At 35.4% G+C, this 18554-nt stretch overlaps 2 protein-coding genes and 2 pseudogenes across 3 annotated transcripts; 1 reads left to right on the top strand and 3 right to left on the bottom strand.

Moving 5' to 3' along the window:
• Nucleotides 1–2243: 2243 nt before the first annotated feature.
• On the bottom strand, nt 2244–4754 carry LOC116143502 (annotated as a pseudogene).
• A 3565-nt stretch (nt 4755–8319) lies between these two features.
• Nucleotides 8320–11125, bottom strand: LOC116143503 (annotated as a pseudogene).
• Nucleotides 11126–12134: 1009 nt separating this feature from the next.
• Nucleotides 12135–14326, top strand: LOC116143573 (protein FLX-like 3). Of its 2 annotated transcripts, none has more exons than XM_031429029.1 (4): nt 12135–12231; nt 13115–13682; nt 13849–13994; nt 14140–14326. In XM_031429029.1, exons 2-4 carry the CDS (start codon nt 13156–13158, stop codon nt 14166–14168), a joined length of 702 nt encoding a protein of 233 aa, XP_031284889.1. In that variant the 5' UTR covers nt 12135–12231; nt 13115–13155; the 3' UTR covers nt 14169–14326. The 2 variants fall into 2 exon arrangements, with proteins under 2 accessions (XP_031284889.1, XP_031284888.1); XM_031429028.1 differs by lacking the exon at nt 12135–12231 and adding an exon at nt 12243–13049 and having other exon boundaries at nt 13138–13682.
• Nucleotides 14327–15623: 1297 nt separating this feature from the next.
• LOC116143572 (homocysteine S-methyltransferase 1-like) lies at nt 15624–18123 on the bottom strand. Its single transcript, XM_031429027.1, has 7 exons — nt 17786–18123; nt 17584–17640; nt 16755–16960; nt 16526–16655; nt 16162–16365; nt 15968–16039; nt 15624–15829 (listed from the first exon to the last, which is right to left on the bottom strand). Exons 1-7 carry the CDS (start codon nt 17963–17965, stop codon nt 15686–15688), a joined length of 993 nt encoding a protein of 330 aa, XP_031284887.1. The 5' UTR covers nt 17966–18123; the 3' UTR covers nt 15624–15685.
• Nucleotides 18124–18554: the final 431 nt, after the last annotated feature.

Raw genomic sequence — 18554 nt, forward strand, 5'->3', positions numbered from 1 at the left:
ACACATCTGCAAATGGAACTACAGCTGCAAAAGATGAGATTCACAGATTGGGGCAGATTATACCCAAAATTCATGCTGACAAAGATGCGAGGCCTGGGAATTGATTGATAGAGGATTGAAGCTAGAGGCTGAACTACGTACAGCTCAGTCTTGAAAGTAGAGGTTGTACAGTTGAGAGATGAAGTTCAATATATAATGCTTTGCGGCAACAATTGACCACTAAGTCAGAGGCCTCATGAGGACATTAATCGATCGCAAGCTGAGAATAAGCAACGAATTTCATGAGGACTGATATAATTGGGATTCGCATGAGCTTGATGAGGCCAGGTTTGAAATAGGACGTTGTTTTGGATAAATTCTTCTTCTTGTTGTGTTCACTCACTTTCACTGTCTATTTCTTTAGTGTAAACCACATACTAGGACACCACAGTACAGGATGAATCTCTTTTTCTTTTCTGTGTAAATAATATTTATCCCCAGCAAATTTAATAGGAGAGCTTTTGAATATGAGAAGGCGGTCAATGAGGAGCTAGTCGAACTAGGCAAATAATGGAGAAAAACCTCATTTCCATGGCTCCTGAGATTGAGACATTACAAGCAGAACTGCTGAATGCAGGAGGAGAGGACGAAGATTTGGTAAACATAAGCTTCATTTTTAATATTAGTAAAATGAAGTGTACTTTTAAAGCTTAGGGTGTTGCCGTATTAGGATCTTTTAGTTTACTGCACCTCCAGAAAGTAAGTTATTTTGAAGTTCTTTTATAATCGTATATGTGGTAGGGTATTTGAATGTTGAATGGAAGCCCTGACATGAGAGCTAATGCTGGCGGTGCATTTGACGACAGCATAGTGGTGCTTGGGAATTTATGTAAGCATGGCTCTGCTCGATGCTGATCTCTTATGAAGTTGTTTTCAGATGCTCTGTTGAATTTGTATGTCTTGGTTTTAGCTTCTAAGTGATTGAGCAAGTTGTTTTCAGATGCTCTGTTGAATTGTATGTCTTGGTTTTAGCTTCTAGGTGATTGAGCGTACGGATTCTGTAGAGTGAGCAAGAAGATGCTGAACTTGTACAGAGTACTGATCAGTTTAATCCTTCAATTGTGCTTATGGCACTTTGTCATTCAATAACATTATGCTTTTTCCTTAAAAATCTTCGGTGATTGGCTGCATTTTAATTCTCATTGTGATGTTACCTTGCATGTTTATTTTATGATCCCCTCAAAATGTATGGAAACTATTCTCTGTTATGCGTGTTGAGACACTTTCTGCTTGGAAAGACTAATTGAAGGAGTGGACGCCCTACAGTGTTCTGATTTCTTATGATATACTTTAAACTGTATTCTTCATTGTGGGCAAAATATACGGTTGATATGGCTTGGTTGTTGCGATTTTCTGCATTTTGGGGTTCTTAGCTCAAAATTCATGGGAGCACGCTTTGTATGCATGTCTTTCTCCTTCTCAGTGCACTTGTATGCTGCTGACCGATTTCCATGGGCAGAAATAGTTGTTGATTGTACTAAGTGTTTTATCAGGATTAGTTTTTATTACAGTCGAAGTGCACTGTTGAAGTAGTTCTTCTCAGTTGCCCAGTTTCTAGTCCAATGGAGTTAGCATTTCTAGTGATCTTTAACCTCAATTGGTTCCAGAACTTGGCTCAATAATTTCCTAATAAATATAACCTCAATGGTTCCAGAAGCTCTTGGCTCAATAATTTCCTAGTAAATCATATTTTGGAGGAAAAGGAAAAAGGGAGAAATTTCTATCTGCTAGTTCCATCCCTTCAAAGTATGCTAATTGGTTTTAGGTTTTAGCTCCTAGTCTTAGAATCTGTTTATTTTGTTATAACTTGTTCTCGGATTTAGAGTAAGTTGACTTAGCTATGCTTTTTAAAATTTTATCCTCATTGTACTATGACAATTTTTTTATGAAGAAAAAAAAAAAAAGTTTGATGCAAATGTGTAGCATTTAAAGAGTTTGTTAATGAATCGGATAGTATTTTCAATATTAGCAAGAGACCCAAGAGTCAAACTGCTATAACGTTAAATTTATCTATAAAATAACTCATCGGCAATTCCCTTCTGACTCAACTGGTCAGAGAGGGATAAATGTAATGTCTCTTATATGTTATTTATAAAGATTGAAAAAAAAAATTAATTGAAAAAACATCCATTAGCTACAACAAATGAGTAGAGAACAAAAGTAAATAGATGACATAACTACTGTAGAAACAGAAGTAACTGAATAACAACCAATGAAACTCAAGGTGGGAAAATGAGACTCATGATCTTTCTTTAAAAGTCTTTGAAATGGCTCGAATGTTCGAAGGTGTTGTTCGACAACAACCGCCAATGAGTTTAGCTCCAGAATCACGCCATCTTGTTGCAGACAAATCAAAATTTTCTTCACCAAAGCACTTTGATGGCTGCAAACCGTATCATATAGTATGAACTAGGTGAAAAAAGAAGAAAGAGAAAGGATTGTTTCTATATCTGTGTAATCTTAACTGTGATTCTGAGTGTGTGGGAGAGGTTACATTCCATAAAAACAACTCATACTCCCCAGCCATCTTTAGCTCTGCCATCCAGACCCGCCGCTATTGGGATAAACAACTATTGCCTTCTCGGTCACTGAAGTAAGTTAAGAAAAAAATGCAGTTCAAACAACTATAATTGTAGATTTGATATTCACCATTACGAAAATGGAAATAAGTCATATTATTTATTTAAATTATATATATACCAACCTCCTTGAATTGCAGATGAGACTCTCAAAAAATGAGGAGGAGCACAGTTTTAGCCAACTGCTTTTACTGTGCTTATTTTATTATTGAAGGCACTCCTTAAAACTTTCTCCTGATGGGGCATTTTCACCATCTACAGAACTGAAGCAGATCCAAGATGGATTTCCATGTTTTCTTCCTCCAACAACTCCACACATGCCTGCAAGTTGAGTCATGAAGAGCAGATGCAAAATGTTATGACATGGTTAAGAGGAAAACAAAAGAAAACAGAGAAAAGTGAAGGACATTTTGCAGAAGCATGAATATGTCCATTACTGATCCACAATTTACAATTCAAATCTGGTGGAAGAACAAACCTGAGCTTCTAGTTATTGGAATGGTTTCAAAAGCAATCCAATCTGGACCTGCCTCCACAAGAACTTGTAACTGCGGCGAGGAAATCTTTTAGCTTTTCCAGATTTACATCAGGTCCGTAATTCCCACTGGAAGCAAAGAATATATCAACTACAGGTGAAAGTTCTGTAATTAAATTGTAAATAACTATATAGGTATTGAAGATAGCGTAAGCAACTAAATTACCTGTACTCAGAACCATCAGCGAGATAAGCTCCATAACTTCCAACGGAGGCTGCAACTAAAGCTCGGTTGTAGCTATGTCCAGGAACATTCTTAACAGCATCCCAGAATTATCGCGGGCTTCAACTGCTACTTTAACGCTTTTCTCGAGTAAGGATCTCGCGTCTTCAATGGACAACCCCTGGACAGAAATCCAGGAATTGTGGCCTACAAAAATAGAATTGAAAAATTGGAGTGCAAAGGATTTAGTAAGAAATAAAAGTCTCAGAATCAGATGAACTCCAACACTTCTTTCTTTGGCCGATACAACAGAATCATTTGGCAAAAAGAAGAATTTGATTTGCATATACCAGACCACACACACACACACACACACACACATATATATACAGAATTATATTCATCCTTTATAACCATATGATACGAAGGGTAATGCTTTAAAAAGGAATTGATCTTGCCAAATCAAATGCATCTGCTCTCAATGAATTGTCATTGTAGAAGAAACATTAGCAGAGCAGAGAGAGAGAATTTTCTCTCAGAATGATTTAATGAAGAATTTAAGCGATTTGCACTTTCTGATCATACAACACAGCTCTGTACTTATCTCAAACTTATACTGAAGAATTTTACTGCTCTCAACAAAGGCTTATGTCCCAGTCCCACCCTCCAAGGAAGCAAAGAAGGAATAATAATAGATTTATCCCATGGATTAGTAAAGAAGCATAGGAAGCAAATCTCCGAAGTTATATCATAACCAGACATTATATTACACAGGACATAAATGACCCAATATGTTCCCTGTAAATTGGAAAGCGCTAACCTGGTAGGATGATGAAACCAAAATATCAGCACCAGCCTCCAGTACTCTAAATGAACCTGCAATCCAAATTCATAACAACTTATAACAAAGAAATAACAATAATAATGTATGTTATAGTTACATTTACATCAAATTTGAAATACCACATTAAGAAAGCACATTATTTTACGCATAAAAAAAGAGAAGAAAACGAGACCGTTTTGATGAGGCGAGGTTCGTTGATCAAACAAAGAGCACTCCAAAGAGGGTCGTTAATGGAAGCACCATGTTTTCTCAAGCTGAGTGCGAAACCTCCATCGATCACAGCACAACCACCGCCTTCTCGATCAAATCTTCCAACGAAGACGTTGTAATATTCTCCTTGTCCTACCCATTTTTGTATTTGTGAGTCAATAACTTCTCTGTAGAATAGGTGCTTTAAAAGAGTGTAGAGATTAAGATTTTATAAACACGTAGAGAAGGCCTTTAATGGTGCCGGTGGACAGATGGTTAAGAGTTCTGTATTTATTCGATGCGTGTAATTTTTGTAAAAAGAACGCGGACCAAATAATGCTTTAGGTTCAACTTTTGTGCTCTTCTTACACCACCTCTCTTTTGATCTGGATAAAGATTTATCATTGATTGATAATTTAATTTGATAAATTTTCTCTTACAATTTGACGTGGTAGTTCGTAAATAGGTAGGTAAGACGAAACCTATTTACGAGTTACCACATTAATGTTGTGAAAAAAAGTTTATAAATATTACAATTTTCTTTTTCATCTTAAACCCCACCTCCTACACCATTTATCGACCAATTACATGAAACTTCGATTGGGTCAATCTGTTGAGCAGATTGGTGAAATTTATGTTTAAGGTTAAAATATATCACATTAGGGAATAAAAATAATGTTTTATTTAATTACTCATAAATTAAATTTGCATGGTTTCATTGTTCTTAGGTTTTAAAGAAAATGTACATTTATTTTAACTCAAGTTTTGACTTGATTATTGTGGACTAAATAGTAGTTGAATTTTTCTCTTTTGCTTGACCATCAAACTGTGGCGGTAGTTGGTGGGTGCCATTTCAAAATTTGGTGGTAGGTGAGAAGACTATATTCACTCATTTTTATTTTATTTTTAATATGTTTGAAAACTTGTAATAGATTTTTGAAATTAGCTTTGACTTTCTTCTACATTTTTTTTTTTTTTTAATTACTATATTACCATTTTAGTTCGCAGGGCAAAGTCAAGTCCAGTCCAGTCAAGATTTTGATTTTAAGGAGGCAAAAATATAAATATAAGTTTAAGTTCAATAATAAGAATTTTGGGTTTATTTCATTTTCTTTTTATGAGATCGTTGAGAATCAAATATATTTATTTCGTTTAAAAATTTATAAATGGTTCTATGAAGGAGTGTTTGATATTTTTAAGATAAGGTTTTGATAATTATAAGAGGGTTTTGATACTTTATGAATGAAACGGATAAATTTAGTTATAAGCGATTTCATAAGAGAAAATAAAATAAGCCTTAGAACTGGCCTTATTTTATTCAATTCTTGAAAATTTTGTTACCAACATTAATGTTGACAATTATAGATAACTCAAGTAAAAATCCTATACAACAAATGATTTTTGTTAACCAATGTCAGGAGAATTTTTAAAATTTAGAAAAGAAATGAAAATGTATTGTGTAATCTTTAATTTTCTTTATGCATTGTTCATATAAAACTCTTATAGTATACTATTACTATAGAACGAAATGAAAAACAAGTGCTACTAGTTCCCAATTATATGGTAAAAACTTCTATTATATGTTTAAATTCATATCACATGATTATAAAGAAGGAATCGAGGCTTCCACCTTGAAAGGAAACAACTCACTGCCCATTGAAACAATTGATAAAAGTTCACAAAGTTATATATTTAAGTTAAAGTATTACTTTTACACACCCTGCAGCTTGGAGGAGGAGCTTGAAATTCAACAAAAGAGATGCATCGGATGATTTCTGGTAATCGAAAATATTATTGATGATAACACACATCTGCAATGGAACTTACAGCTGCAAAGATGAGATTCACAGATTGGGGCAGATTATACCCAAACTTCAGCTGACAAAGATGCTGAGGCCGGGAATTGATTGATAGAGGATTGAGGCTAAGAGCTGAACTACGTACACTCAGTCCTGAAGTAGAGGTTTGTACAGTTGAGAGATGATTTTCAAATATTGATGCTTTGCGGCAACAATTGACCTCTCAAGTCAGAGGCCTCATGCAGGACATTAATCGATCGCAAGCTGAGAATAAGCAACGAATTTCCATGAGGACTGATATAATTGGGATTCGCACTGAGCTTGATGAGGCCAGGTTTGAAATAGGACGTTTTTTGGATAAATTCTTCCTCTTGTTTGTGTTCACTCACTTTCACTGTCTATTTCTTTAGTGTAAACCACATACTAGGATCACCACAGTACAGGATGAATCTCTTTTTTCTTTCTGTTAAATAATATTTATCCCCAGCAATATTAATAGGAGAGCTTTTGAATATGAGAAGGCGGTCAATGAGAGCTAGCTGAACATAGGCAAATAATGGAAAAACCTCATTTCCATGGCCCTGAGATTGAGACATTACAAGCAGACTGCTGAATGCAAAGGAGACGAAGATTTGGTAACTATAGCTTTCATTTTTAATATTAGTAAATGAAGTGTACTTTTAAAGCTTAGGGTGTTGCCGTATTAGGACTCTTTTAGTTTACTGCACCTCCAGAAAGTAAGTTATTTTGAAGTTCTTTTATAATCGTATATGTGGGTAGGGATTATAATGTTGAATGGAGCCCTGACATGAGATGTGCTAATGCTGGCGGTGCATTTGACGACAGCTATTGGTGCTTGGGGAATTTATGATAAGCATGGCTCTGCTCGATGCTGATCTCTTATGAAGTTTGTTTTCAGATGCTCTGTTGAATTTGTATGTCTTGGTTTAGCTTCTAGTGATTGACAAGTTGTTTTCAGATGCTCTGTTGAATTTGTATGTCTTGGTTTTAGCTTCTAGGTGATTGAGCGTACGGATTCTTGTAGAGTGAGACAAAAGAAGATGCTGAACTTGTACAGTATATGATCATTTAACCTTCAAATTGTGCTTATGGCACTTTGTCTTCAATAACATTAGGCTTTTTCCCTATTAAAATCTTCTGGTGATTGGCTGCATTTTAATTCTCATTGTGATGTTACCTTGCATGTTTATTTATGATCCCCTCAAAATGTATGGAAACTATTCTCTGTTTTGCCGTTGAAGACATCTTTCTGCTTGGAAGACTAATTGAAGGGTTGGACGCCCTACAGTGTTCTGATTTCTTATGATATACTTTAACTGTATTCTCATTGTGGGCAAATAATACGGTTGACTATGGCTTGGTTGTTGCGTTTTCTGCATTTTGGGTCTTAGCTCAAAATTCATGGGAGCACGCTTTGTATGCATTCTTTCCTGCCTTCTCAGTGCACTTTATGCTGCTGACCGATTTCCATGGGCAAAAATAGTTGTTTGATTGTACTTAAGTGTTTTATCAGGATTAGTTTTTATTACAGTCGAAGTGCACTGTTAGTAGTTTTCTTCTCAGTTGCTCAGTTTCTAGTCCAAGTGGTAGCATTTTCTAGTGATCTTTAACCTCAATTGGTTCCGAACTCTTGGCTCAATAATTTCCTAATAAATCATAACCTCAACTGTTCCAAAGCTCTTGGCTCAATAATTTCCTATAATCATATTTTGGAGGAAAAGGAAAAAGGGAGAAATTTCTATCTGCTAGTTCCATCCCCTTCCAAAGTATGCTAATTGGTTTTAGGCTTTTAGCTCTAGTCTTAGAATCCTGTATATTTTGTTATAACTGTTCTCGGATTTAGAGTAAGTGACTTAGCTATGCTTTTTAAAATTTATCCTCATTGTACTATGACAATTTTTTTATGAAAAGAAAAAAAAAAAAAAGTTGATGCAAATGTGTAGCATTTAAAGTTTTGTTAATGAATCGGATATTATTTTCAATATAGCAAGAGACCCAAGGAGTCAAACTGCTATAACGTTAAATTTATCTATAAAATAACTCATCGGCAATCCCTTCTGACTCAACTGGTCAGAGATGGATAAATGTAATTGTCCTTCATATTTTTATTTAAAAGATTGAAAAAAAAAATTATTGAATCCATCCATTAGCTACAACAATGCAGTAGAACAAAAGTAAATAGATGACATAACTACTGTAGAAACAGAAGTAACTGAATAACAACCAATGAAACTCAAGGTGGGAAAATGAGACTCATGATCTTTCTTTAAAGTCTTTGAAATGGCTCGAATGTTCGAAGGTGTTGTTCGACAACAACCGCCAATGAGTTTAGCTCCAGAATCACGCCATCTTGTTGCAGACAAATCAAAATTTTCTTCACCAAAGCACTTTGATGGCTGCAAACCGTATCATAAGTATGAACTAGGTAAAAGAAGAGAAAAAGGATTGTTTCTATACTGTGTAATCTTCAACTGTGATTCTGAGTGTGTGAGAGAGGTTACATTCCATAAAACAACTCTACTCACCAGCCATCTTTTAGCTCTGCCATCCCAGACCTCGCCGCTATTGGGATAACAACTATTGCCTTCTCGGTCAGCTGAAAGTAAGTTAGAAAATAAATGCAGTTCAAACAACTATAATTGTAGATTTGATATTCACCATTACGAAAATGAGAAATAAGTCATATTATTTATTTAATTATATATATGACCAACCTCCTTGATTTGCAGATGAGAACTCCAATAAATGAGAGGAGCACAGTTTATGCCAACTGCTTTTACTTTGTTGCTCTATTTATTATATGAAGGCACTCCTTAAAACTTTCTCCTGATGGGGCATTTTCACCACTACGAACTGAAGCGATCCAAGATGGAATTTCCATGTTTTCTTCCTCCAACAACTCCACACATGCCTGCAAGTTGAGTCATGAAGCAGATGCTAAAATGTTATGACATGGTAAAGAGAAAACAAAAAGAAAAACAGAGAAAAGTGAAGGACTTTGCAGAAGCATGAATATGTCCATAACTGATCCACATTTACAATTCAAATCTGGTGGAAGAACAACCTGAGCTTCTAGCTTATTGGGAATGGTTTCAAGCAATCAAATCTGGACCTGCCTCCACAAGAACTTTAATCGGCGGGATGGAAATCTTTTAGCTTTTCAGATTTACATCAGTGCGGTAATTCCCACTGGAAGCAAAGAATTATATCAACACAGGTAGAAAGTTCTGTAATTAAATTGTAAATAACTATATAGGTTTTGAAGATAGCGTAAGCAACTAAATTACCTGTACTCAGAACCATCAGCGAATAAGCTCCATAACTCCAACGGAGGCTGCAACTAAAGCTCGGTTGTAGCTATGTCCAGGAACATTCTTAACAGCATCCCAGAATTATCGCGGGCTTCAACTGCTACTTTAACGCTTTTCTCGAGTAAGGACTCCGCGTCTTCAATGGACAATCCCCTGGACAGAATCCAGGAATTGTGGCCTACAAAAATAGAATTGAAAAATTGGAGTGCAAAGGATTTAGTAAGAAATCGGTCTCAGAATCAGATGAACTCCCACCTTCTTTCTTTGGCCGATACCGAATCATTTGGCAAAAAGAAGAATTTGATTTGCTAAAATCCAGACACACACACACACACACACACACACACATATATAACAGAATTATATTCATCCTTTATAACTATGATACGAAAGGGTAATGCTTTAAAAGGAATTGATCTTGCCACAATCAATTGCTCTGCTCTCCAATGAATTAGTCATTGTAGAAGAAACATAGCAGGCAGAAGAGAAATTTTCTCTCAGAATGATTTAATGAAGAATTAACAGCGATTTGCACTTTTCTGATCATACATACACAGCTCTGTACTTATCTCAAACTTATACTGAAAAATTTTACTGCTCTCAACAAAGGCTATGTCCCAGTCCCACCCATCCAAGGAAGCAAAGAAGGAATTAATAATAATTTATCCCATGGATTAGTAAAGAAGCATAGAGACACAAATCTCCGAAGTTTATATAACCAGACATTATATCCACAGGACATAAATGACACCAATATGGTTCCCTGTATTGGAAACGCTAACCTGGTAGGATGATGAAACCAAAATATCGCACCAGCCTCCCAGGTACTCTAAATGAACCTGCAAATCCAAAATTCATAACACTTATAACAAAGAAATAACAATAATAATGTATTTATAGTTACATTTACATCAAATTTGAAATACCACATTAAGAAAGCACATTATTTTACGCATAAAAAAATGAAGAAGAAAACGAACCGTTTTGATGAGGCGAGGTTCGTTGATCAAACAAAGAGCACTCCAAAGGGTCGTTAATGGAGCACCATGTTTCTCAAGCTGAGTTGCGAAACCTCCTCGATACAGCACAACCACCGGCCTTCTCGATCAAATCTTCCAACGAAGACGTTGTAATATTCTCCTTGTCCTACCATGTTGTATTTGTGAGTCAATAACTTCTCTGTAGAATAGGTGCTTTAAAAGAGTGTAGAGATTTAAGATTTTAAACACGTAAGAGAAGGCTTTAATGGTGCCTTAGGTTACAGACTGGATTAAGAGTTGAAATCCTTGGAGGATTGAATGAAAATTTGAGAGAAAATGGGGGAGGAGTGTGGCGGTGGAATGAAGAAAGTAAGGGTTTCAAACCCTTAACTTAGTTTATAAACACACTTTCCCATTTTGCCCTTACTCTTTCTTAGAAATTCCATCTATGTCCCTTAGACAATTACTATAATGCCCTCATTTTTAATGCATTCTCTATGAAATTCTATCTCTTTTCACTCCTCACTTTTTCAACTAATTTTGAGTGAAAATACCATTTTACCCTTAATGCAAGTTTAAGACATTTTCTTCATATTCTCTTAAAATCACTTTAACAAAAATTAACCAAGAGCTATAAAAACATAAATTAAATCATGTACCTCCATGTTGGGCGTTACAATGGTTACCTAATATATTTATACTACAATTTTTTAAAATTAATTTTATACATAGTAAATTGAGATTTCTTGAACTTTAATAAGTCCTATGGTATGTGTAGATTAAGGAGGAATTGTGGAATGAAAACTTGTATATTATATTGACGTTGACCACCAATTTTAGTATTTGTATTCTGTTTTCGTAAGGGTTTGCTTGTGAATTTTTTTTCCACTGGTTTTGAGGGTTTTAATTAGACTAGTTTTGAAGTGTTCTAAAATCATTACTTGCTAGATTTTTTATGCACTGGTTTTGACTGGTTCAAAAACTCTCCAGAACCAGTGTAGTGTATTTTTGAAGGGTTTATAAAACACCTCAAATAGGGGTGTTTTGGTTGGTTTTAAAATTTTATTCCACAAATACTCTATTCACTACAAAACTATCCCAATTATATCAAAAAAAAAAAAAAAAAAATTAACCATATTATGCATGTCTCCAACCATATTAAATATGAAATAATTTTAAACAATCATAAAAAAAAAAAAATTATTAAAATCTCATTTCTAGATGCTTTTTTGGAGAAGTGAAGTTACAACTTTTCGATCATTCCAGATGCTGTAAAGAATGACGAAGAAGGATAATGTGACTTTATCGCATTTGATAAGTTATAAAATACTAATAAGTGGAAAACAAATAAAAAACTTCCAAGTACTAGTTGAAGTTGAGATATTTTTATGGGCATATATGTAAATTTATTATTTTAAAAAACTGTTGCTAGAAAATAAACTTTCAAGCATAGGTTGAATGTTTTAAAAACCGTTACTAAAAATCCCTCAAAACTGTTATGGTGATTTATCCTCTAAACCGGTGATTTACACTTATAACCTCTACCATAAAACTCCCAAACGGACTAAAGCTTTGATAAGGAATGTTTGTAATGACGTGGGCTAACCCAAGCTTAGAAGAAGCCCACGATACAAGGACATACAACAAACATTCATAAAATAAAATAGTCAGCCAGTACGATGACGGTTTCAGGCTTTCAGCTTTGCCCATTTCCTCAGTCGATGATCGGAGGCTCTAGTTGACGTTGAACCTTCGTCCTATTTTGTTCTCTGTGAGTTATTATTTATGCTTCTTCTCTATCTGTTTTGGAATTGCAAAGCGCTCGACTGTTTTTATAATTTGAATTTCTGTTTCATTGTAGAGATTTTCTAACATGGTTTCAAATAATTAATTATTGTTTGTATTTTTCTGCTTCGAGGTTATCACTTTTGTGCACCTTTCTTTTTTCTATTGTTTCGCGTGGTTAACACAAACGCGAGTGTTCTCCTTTTGGAAGAATGTAGGGTTCATTGGTGCCCTAGTTTCAAACTCAACCTCGCTGGGCGGGTTTTGAGATTTGAAAATAAAGAAAGAAGGAGGAAAGTAATGTTGCAGTTACGTGAAGAATAAAACTATTTAAGGAGTTGTGTAGTGAGTGTTAGATATTTTTTGTATAAAAGAAATATTTAGAAGACTTCAGGATCTTGTAGGCTCGAGTACCATTACTGGGGATTGAAAGGTATTCTTATCTTTTGAGATATTGACTGGAGAAACCATTGTCTCTTATTGATGCATCAATAAATTTGTAAATTAACTGGGGTGATAGAAAAAAAAATATTCGTTTCTGGCCTCTTGATTAATCTCAACAGACTATAATTTTGGAAGAATGTACATGTAACAATTGATGGTTTGTTTCGAGAGAATAACAGAACACTCTTGGTAGCTTAAATGTACCCCAGCGATTAGTTGATCTGGACTGGGTGTTTCTGAGGAGAACTATGATCTTGATTGCTGTGTAGTGGGGAAACAATTATTACACGAAGTTTATCTTACTGTATGATTGGCTTGATGCCAGGATGTTCAAGAATCTCCATTAGTTATTGTAGCCAGGTAGCTTTTCTTAGATTGAAGATCATGTTTAATCTTCTGACCTCGGTCTGTTTGGGTTTATATAGAAAATATACTTTCACCTGTACAGGCACATTTACTGGATCGTATGGCAGGGAAAAATCGCCTCCTACATGACTCTGATGCTTTTCGAGGTTTCCGCGAAGGTCCTCTGCCTGTTTTGAACAGAGGTCCAGGACTGATGCCTGTACACCCTGCAGCTTTGGAGGAGGAGCTTGAAATTCAACAAAGAGAGATGCATCGGATGATTTCTGGTAATCGAAATATTATTGATGATAACACACATCTGCAAATGGAACTTACAGCTGCAAAAGATGAGATTCACAGATTGGGGCAGATTATACCCAAACTTCATGCTGACAAAGATGCTGAGGCCTGGGAATTGATTGATAGAGGATTGAAGCTAGAGGCTGAACTACGTACAGCTCAGTCTCTGAAAGTAGAGGTTGTGCAGTTGAGAGATGAAGTTCAAATATTGAATGCTTTGCGGCAACAATTGACCACTCAAGTCAGAGGCCTCATGCAGGACATTAATCGATCGCAAGCTGAGAATAAGCAACGAATTTCCATGAGGACTGATATAATTGGGATTCGCACTGAGCTTGATGAGGCCAGGTTTGAAATAGGACGTTGTTTTGGATAAATTCTTCCTTCTTGTTTGTGTTCACTCACTTTCACTGTCTATTTCTTTAGTGTAAACCACATACTAGGATCACCACAGTACAGGATGAATCTCTTTTCTTTTCTGTTAAATAATATTTATCCCCAGCAATATTAATAGGAGAGCTTTTGAATATGAGAAGGCGGTCAATGAGGAGCTAGCTGAACATAGGCAAATAATGGAGAAAAACCTCATTTCCATGGCTCCTGAGATTGAGACATTACAAGCAGAACTGCTGAATGCAGAGAGGAGAGGACGAAGATTTGGTAAACTATAGCTTTCATTTTTAATATTAGTAAATGAAGTGTACTTTTAAAGCTTAGGGTGTTGCCGTATTAGGACTCTTTTAGTTTACTGCACCTCCAGAAAGTAAGTTATTTTGAAGTTCTTTTATAATCGTATATGTGGTAGGGATTATGAATGTTGAATGGAAGCCCTGACATGAGATGTGCTAATGCTGGCGGTGCATTTGACGACAGCTATAGTGGTGCTTGGGGAATTTATGATAAGCATGGCTCTGCTCGATGCTGATCTCTTATGAAGTTGTTTTCAGATGCTCTGTTGAATTTGTATGTCTTGGTTTTAGCTTCTAAGTGATTGAGCAAGTTGTTTTCAGATGCTCTGTTGAATTTGTATGTCTTGGTTTTAGCTTCTAGGTGATTGAGCGTACGGATTCTTGTAGAGTGAGACAAAAGAAGATGCTGAACTTGTACAGAGTACTGATCAGTTTAATCCTTCAAATTGTGCTTATGGCACTTTGTCATTCAATAACATTATGCTTTTTCCCTAGTAAAAATCTTCTGGTGATTGGCTGCATTTTAATTCTCATTGTGATGTTACCTTGCATGTTTATTTTATGAATCCCCTCAAAATGTATGGAAACTATTCTCTGTTTATGCCGTTGAAGACATCTTTCTGCTTGGAAAGACTAATTGAAGGAGTTGGACGCCCTACAGTGTTCTGATTTCTTATGATATACTTTAAACTGTATTCTTCATTGTGGGCAAAATAATACGGTTGACTATGGCTTGGTTGTTGCGATTTTCTGCATTTTGGGGTTCTTAGCTCAAAATTCATGGGAGCACGCTTTGTATGCATGTCTTTCCTGCCTTCTCAGTGCACTTGTATGCTGCTGACCGATTTCCATGGGCAGAAAATAGTTGTTTGATTGTACTTAAGTGTTTTATCAGGATTAGTTTTTATTACAGTCGAAGTGCACTGTTGAAGTAGTTTTCTTCTTCAGTTGCCTCAGTTTCTAGTCCAATGGAGTTAGCATTTTCTAGTGATCTTTAACCTCAATTGGTTCCAGAACTCTTGGCTCAATAATTTCCTAATAAATCATAACCTCAACTGGTTCCAGAAGCTCTTGGCTCAATAATTTCCTAGTAAATCATATTTTGGAGGAAAAGGAAAAAGGGAGAAATTTCTATCTGCTAGTTCCATCCCCTTCCAAAGTATGCTAATTGGTTTTAGGCTTTTAGCTCCTAGTCTTAGAATCCTGTATATTTTGTTATAACTTGTTCTCGGATTTAGAGTAAGTTGACTTAGCTATGCTTTTTAAAATTTTATCCTCATTGTACTATGACAATTTTTTTATGAAAAGAAAAAAAAAAAAAAAGTTTGATGCAAATGTGTAGCATTTAAAAGAGTTTGTTAATGAATCGGGATAGTATTTTCAATATTAGCAAGAGACCCAAGAGTCAAACTGCTATAACGTTAAATTTATCTATAAAATAACTCATCGGCAATTCCCTTCTGACTCAACTGGTCAGAGATGGGATAAATGTAATTGTCCTTCATATGTTATTTATAAAGATTGAAAAAAAAAATTAATTGAATAAACATCCATTAGCTACAACAAATGCAGTAGGAACAAAAGTAAATAGATGACATAACTACTGTAGAAACAGAAGTAACTGAATAACAACCAATGAAACTCAAGGTGGGAAAATGAGACTCATGATCTTTCTTTAAAAGTCTTTGAAATGGCTCGAATGTTCGAAGGTGTTGTTCGACAACAACCGCCAATGAGTTTAGCTCCTGAATCACGCCATCTTGTTGCAAACAACTCAAAATTTTCTTCACCAAAGCACTTTGATGGCTGCAAACCGTATCATATAGTATGAACTAGGTGAAGAAGAAGAAGAAGAAAGGATTGTTTCTATATCTGTGTAATCTTCAACTGTGATTCTGAGTGCGTGAGAGAGAGGTTAAATTCCATAAAATAACTCATACTCACCAGCCATCTTTTAGCTCTGCCATCCCAGACCTCGCCGCTATTGGGATAAACAACTATTGCCTTCTCGGTCAGCTGAAAGTAAGTTAAGAAAATCAAATGCAGTTCAAACAACTATAATTGTAGATTTGATATTCACCATTAAGAAAATGAGAAATAAGTCATTTCATTTATTTAAATTATCTATAATGACCAACCTCCTTGAATTTGCAGATGAGACTCTCAATAAAATGTGGAGGAGCACAGTTTATGCCAACTGCTTTTACTTTGTTGCTCTTATTTATTATATGAAGGCACTCCTTAAAACTTTCTCCTGATGGGGCATTTTCACCATCTACAGAACTGAAGCAGATCCAAGATGGAATTTCCATGTTTTCTTCCTCCAATAACTCCACAAATGCCTGCAAGTTGAGTCATGAAGAGCAGATGCTAAAATGTTATGACATGGTAAAGAGGAAAACAAAAAGAAAAACAGAGAAAAGTGAAGGACATTTTGCAGAAGCATGAATATGTCCATTACTGATCCACAATTTACAATTCAAATCTGGTGGAAGAACAAACCTGAGCTTCTAGCTTATTGGGAATGGTTTCAAAAGCAATCAAATCTGGACCTGCCTCCACAAGAACTTGTAATCTGCGGCGATGGAAATCTTTTAGCTTTTCCAGATTTACATCAGGTCCGTAATTCCCACTGGAAGTAAAGAATTTTATCAACTACAGGCAGAAAGTTCTGTAATTAAATTGTAAATAACTATATAAGTATTGAAGATAGCGTAAGCAACTAAATTACCTGTACTCAGAACCATCAGCGAGATAAGCTCCATAACTTCCAACGGAGGCTGCAACTAAAGCTCGGTTGTAGCTATGTCCAGGAACATTCTTAACAGCATCCCAGAATTTATCGCGGGCTTCAACTGCTACTTTAACGCTTTTCTCGAGTAAGGACTCCGTGTTTTCAATGGACAATCCCCTGGACAGAAATCCAGGAATTGTGGCCTGCAAAAATAGAATTGAAAAATTGGATTGCAAAGGATTTAGTAAGAAAATCAAGTCTCAGAATCAGATGAACTCCAACACTTCTTTCTTTGGCCGATACAACAGAATCATTTGGCAAAAAGAAGAATTTGATTTGCATAAATACCAGACACACACACACACACACACACACACACATATATATACAGAATTATATTCATCCTTTATAACCATATGATACGAAAGGGTAATGCTTTAAAAAGGAATTGATCTTGCCACAATCAAATGCATCTGCTCTCTAATGAATTAGTCATTGTAGAAGAAACATTAGCAGGCAGAGAGAGAGAATTTTCTCTCAGAATGATTTAATGAAAGAATTTAACAGCGATTTGCACATTTTCTGATCATACATACACAGCTCTGTACTTATCTCAAACTTATACTGAAGAATTTTACTGCTCTCAACAAAGGCTTATATCCCAGTCCCACCCATACAAGGAAGCAAAGAAGGAATTAATAATAGATTTATCCCATGGATTAGTAAAGAAGCATAGAGAAGCAAAATCTCCGAAGTTTATATCATAACCAGACATTATATTACGCAGGACATAAGTGACACTCCCTGTAAATTGGAAAACGCGAACCTGGTAGGATGATGAAACCAAAATATCAGCACCAGCCTCCAGGTACTCTAAATGAACCTGCAAATCCAAAATTCATAACAACTTATAACAAAGAAATAATAATAATAATGTATGTTTATAGTTACATTTACATCAAATTTGAAATACCACATTAAGAAAGCACATTATTTTACGCATAAAAAAATGAAGAAGAAAACGAGACCGTTTTGATGAGGTGAGGTTCGTTGATCAAACAAAGAGCACTCCAAAGAGGGTCGTTAATGGAAGCACCGTGTTTCTCAAGCTGAGTTGCGAAACCTCCATCGACCACAGCACAACCACCGGCCTTCTCGATCAAATCTTCCAACGAAGACGTTGTAATATACTCCTTGTCCTTACCCATGTTTTGTATTTGTGAGTCAATAACTTCTCTGTAGAATAGGTGCTTTAAAAGAGTGTAGAGATTTAAGATTTTATAAACACGTAAGAGAAGGCTTTAATGGTGCCGGTGACAGATGGTTAAGAGTTGTATTTAACTATTTATTCGATGCGTGTAATTTTTGTAAAAAGAACGCGGACCAAATAATGCTTTAGGTTCAACTTTTGTGCTCTTCTTACACCACCTCTCTTTTGATCTGGATAAAGATTTATCATTGATTGATAATTTAATTTGATAAATTTTCTCTTACAATTTGACGTGGTAGTTCGTAAATAGGTAGGTAAGACGAAACCTATTTACGAGTTACCACATTAATGTTGTGAAAAAAAGTTTATAAATATTACAATTTTCTTTTTCATCTTAAACCCCACCTCCTACACCATTTATCGACCAATTACATGAAACTTCGATTGGGTCAATCTGTTGAGCAGATTGGTGAAATTTATGTTTAAGGTTAAAATATATCACATTAGGGAATAAAAATAATGTTTTATTTAATTACTCATAAATTAAATTTGCATGGTTTCATTGTTCTTAGGTTTTAAAGAAAATG

This window comes from Pistacia vera, unplaced genomic scaffold (assembly GCF_008641045.1).
Source record: "Pistacia vera cultivar Batoury unplaced genomic scaffold, PisVer_v2 Contig430, whole genome shotgun sequence".
Lineage (NCBI taxonomy): Eukaryota > Viridiplantae > Streptophyta > Magnoliopsida > Sapindales > Anacardiaceae > Pistacia > Pistacia vera.

Excerpts from the sequence above, each read along its gene's own strand:
- LOC116143573 (XM_031429028.1), top strand. The coding sequence starts at position 12,996 with ATGATTGGCTTGATGCCAGGATGTTCAAGAATCTCCATTAGTTATTGT. Across the intron at positions 13,683-13,848 it reads ACTGAGCTTGATGAGGCCAG|GAGAGCTTTTGAATATGAGA; the intron begins GTTTGAAATAGG and ends CAATATTAATAG. Across the intron at positions 13,995-14,139 it reads GAGGAGAGGACGAAGATTTG|GGATTATGAATGTTGAATGG; the intron begins GTAAACTATAGC and ends TATATGTGGTAG.
- LOC116143572 (XM_031429027.1), bottom strand. The coding sequence starts at position 17,965 with ATGGGTAAGGACAAGGAGTATATTACAACGTCTTCGTTGGAAGATTTG. Across the intron at positions 16,656-16,754 it reads GCTGATGGTTCTGAGTACAG|TGGGAATTACGGACCTGATG; the intron begins GTAATTTAGTTG and ends CTTTACTTCCAG. Across the intron at positions 15,830-15,967 it reads GCAGAGCTAAAAGATGGCTG|CCATCAAAGTGCTTTGGTGA; the intron begins GTGAGTATGAGT and ends TACGGTTTGCAG.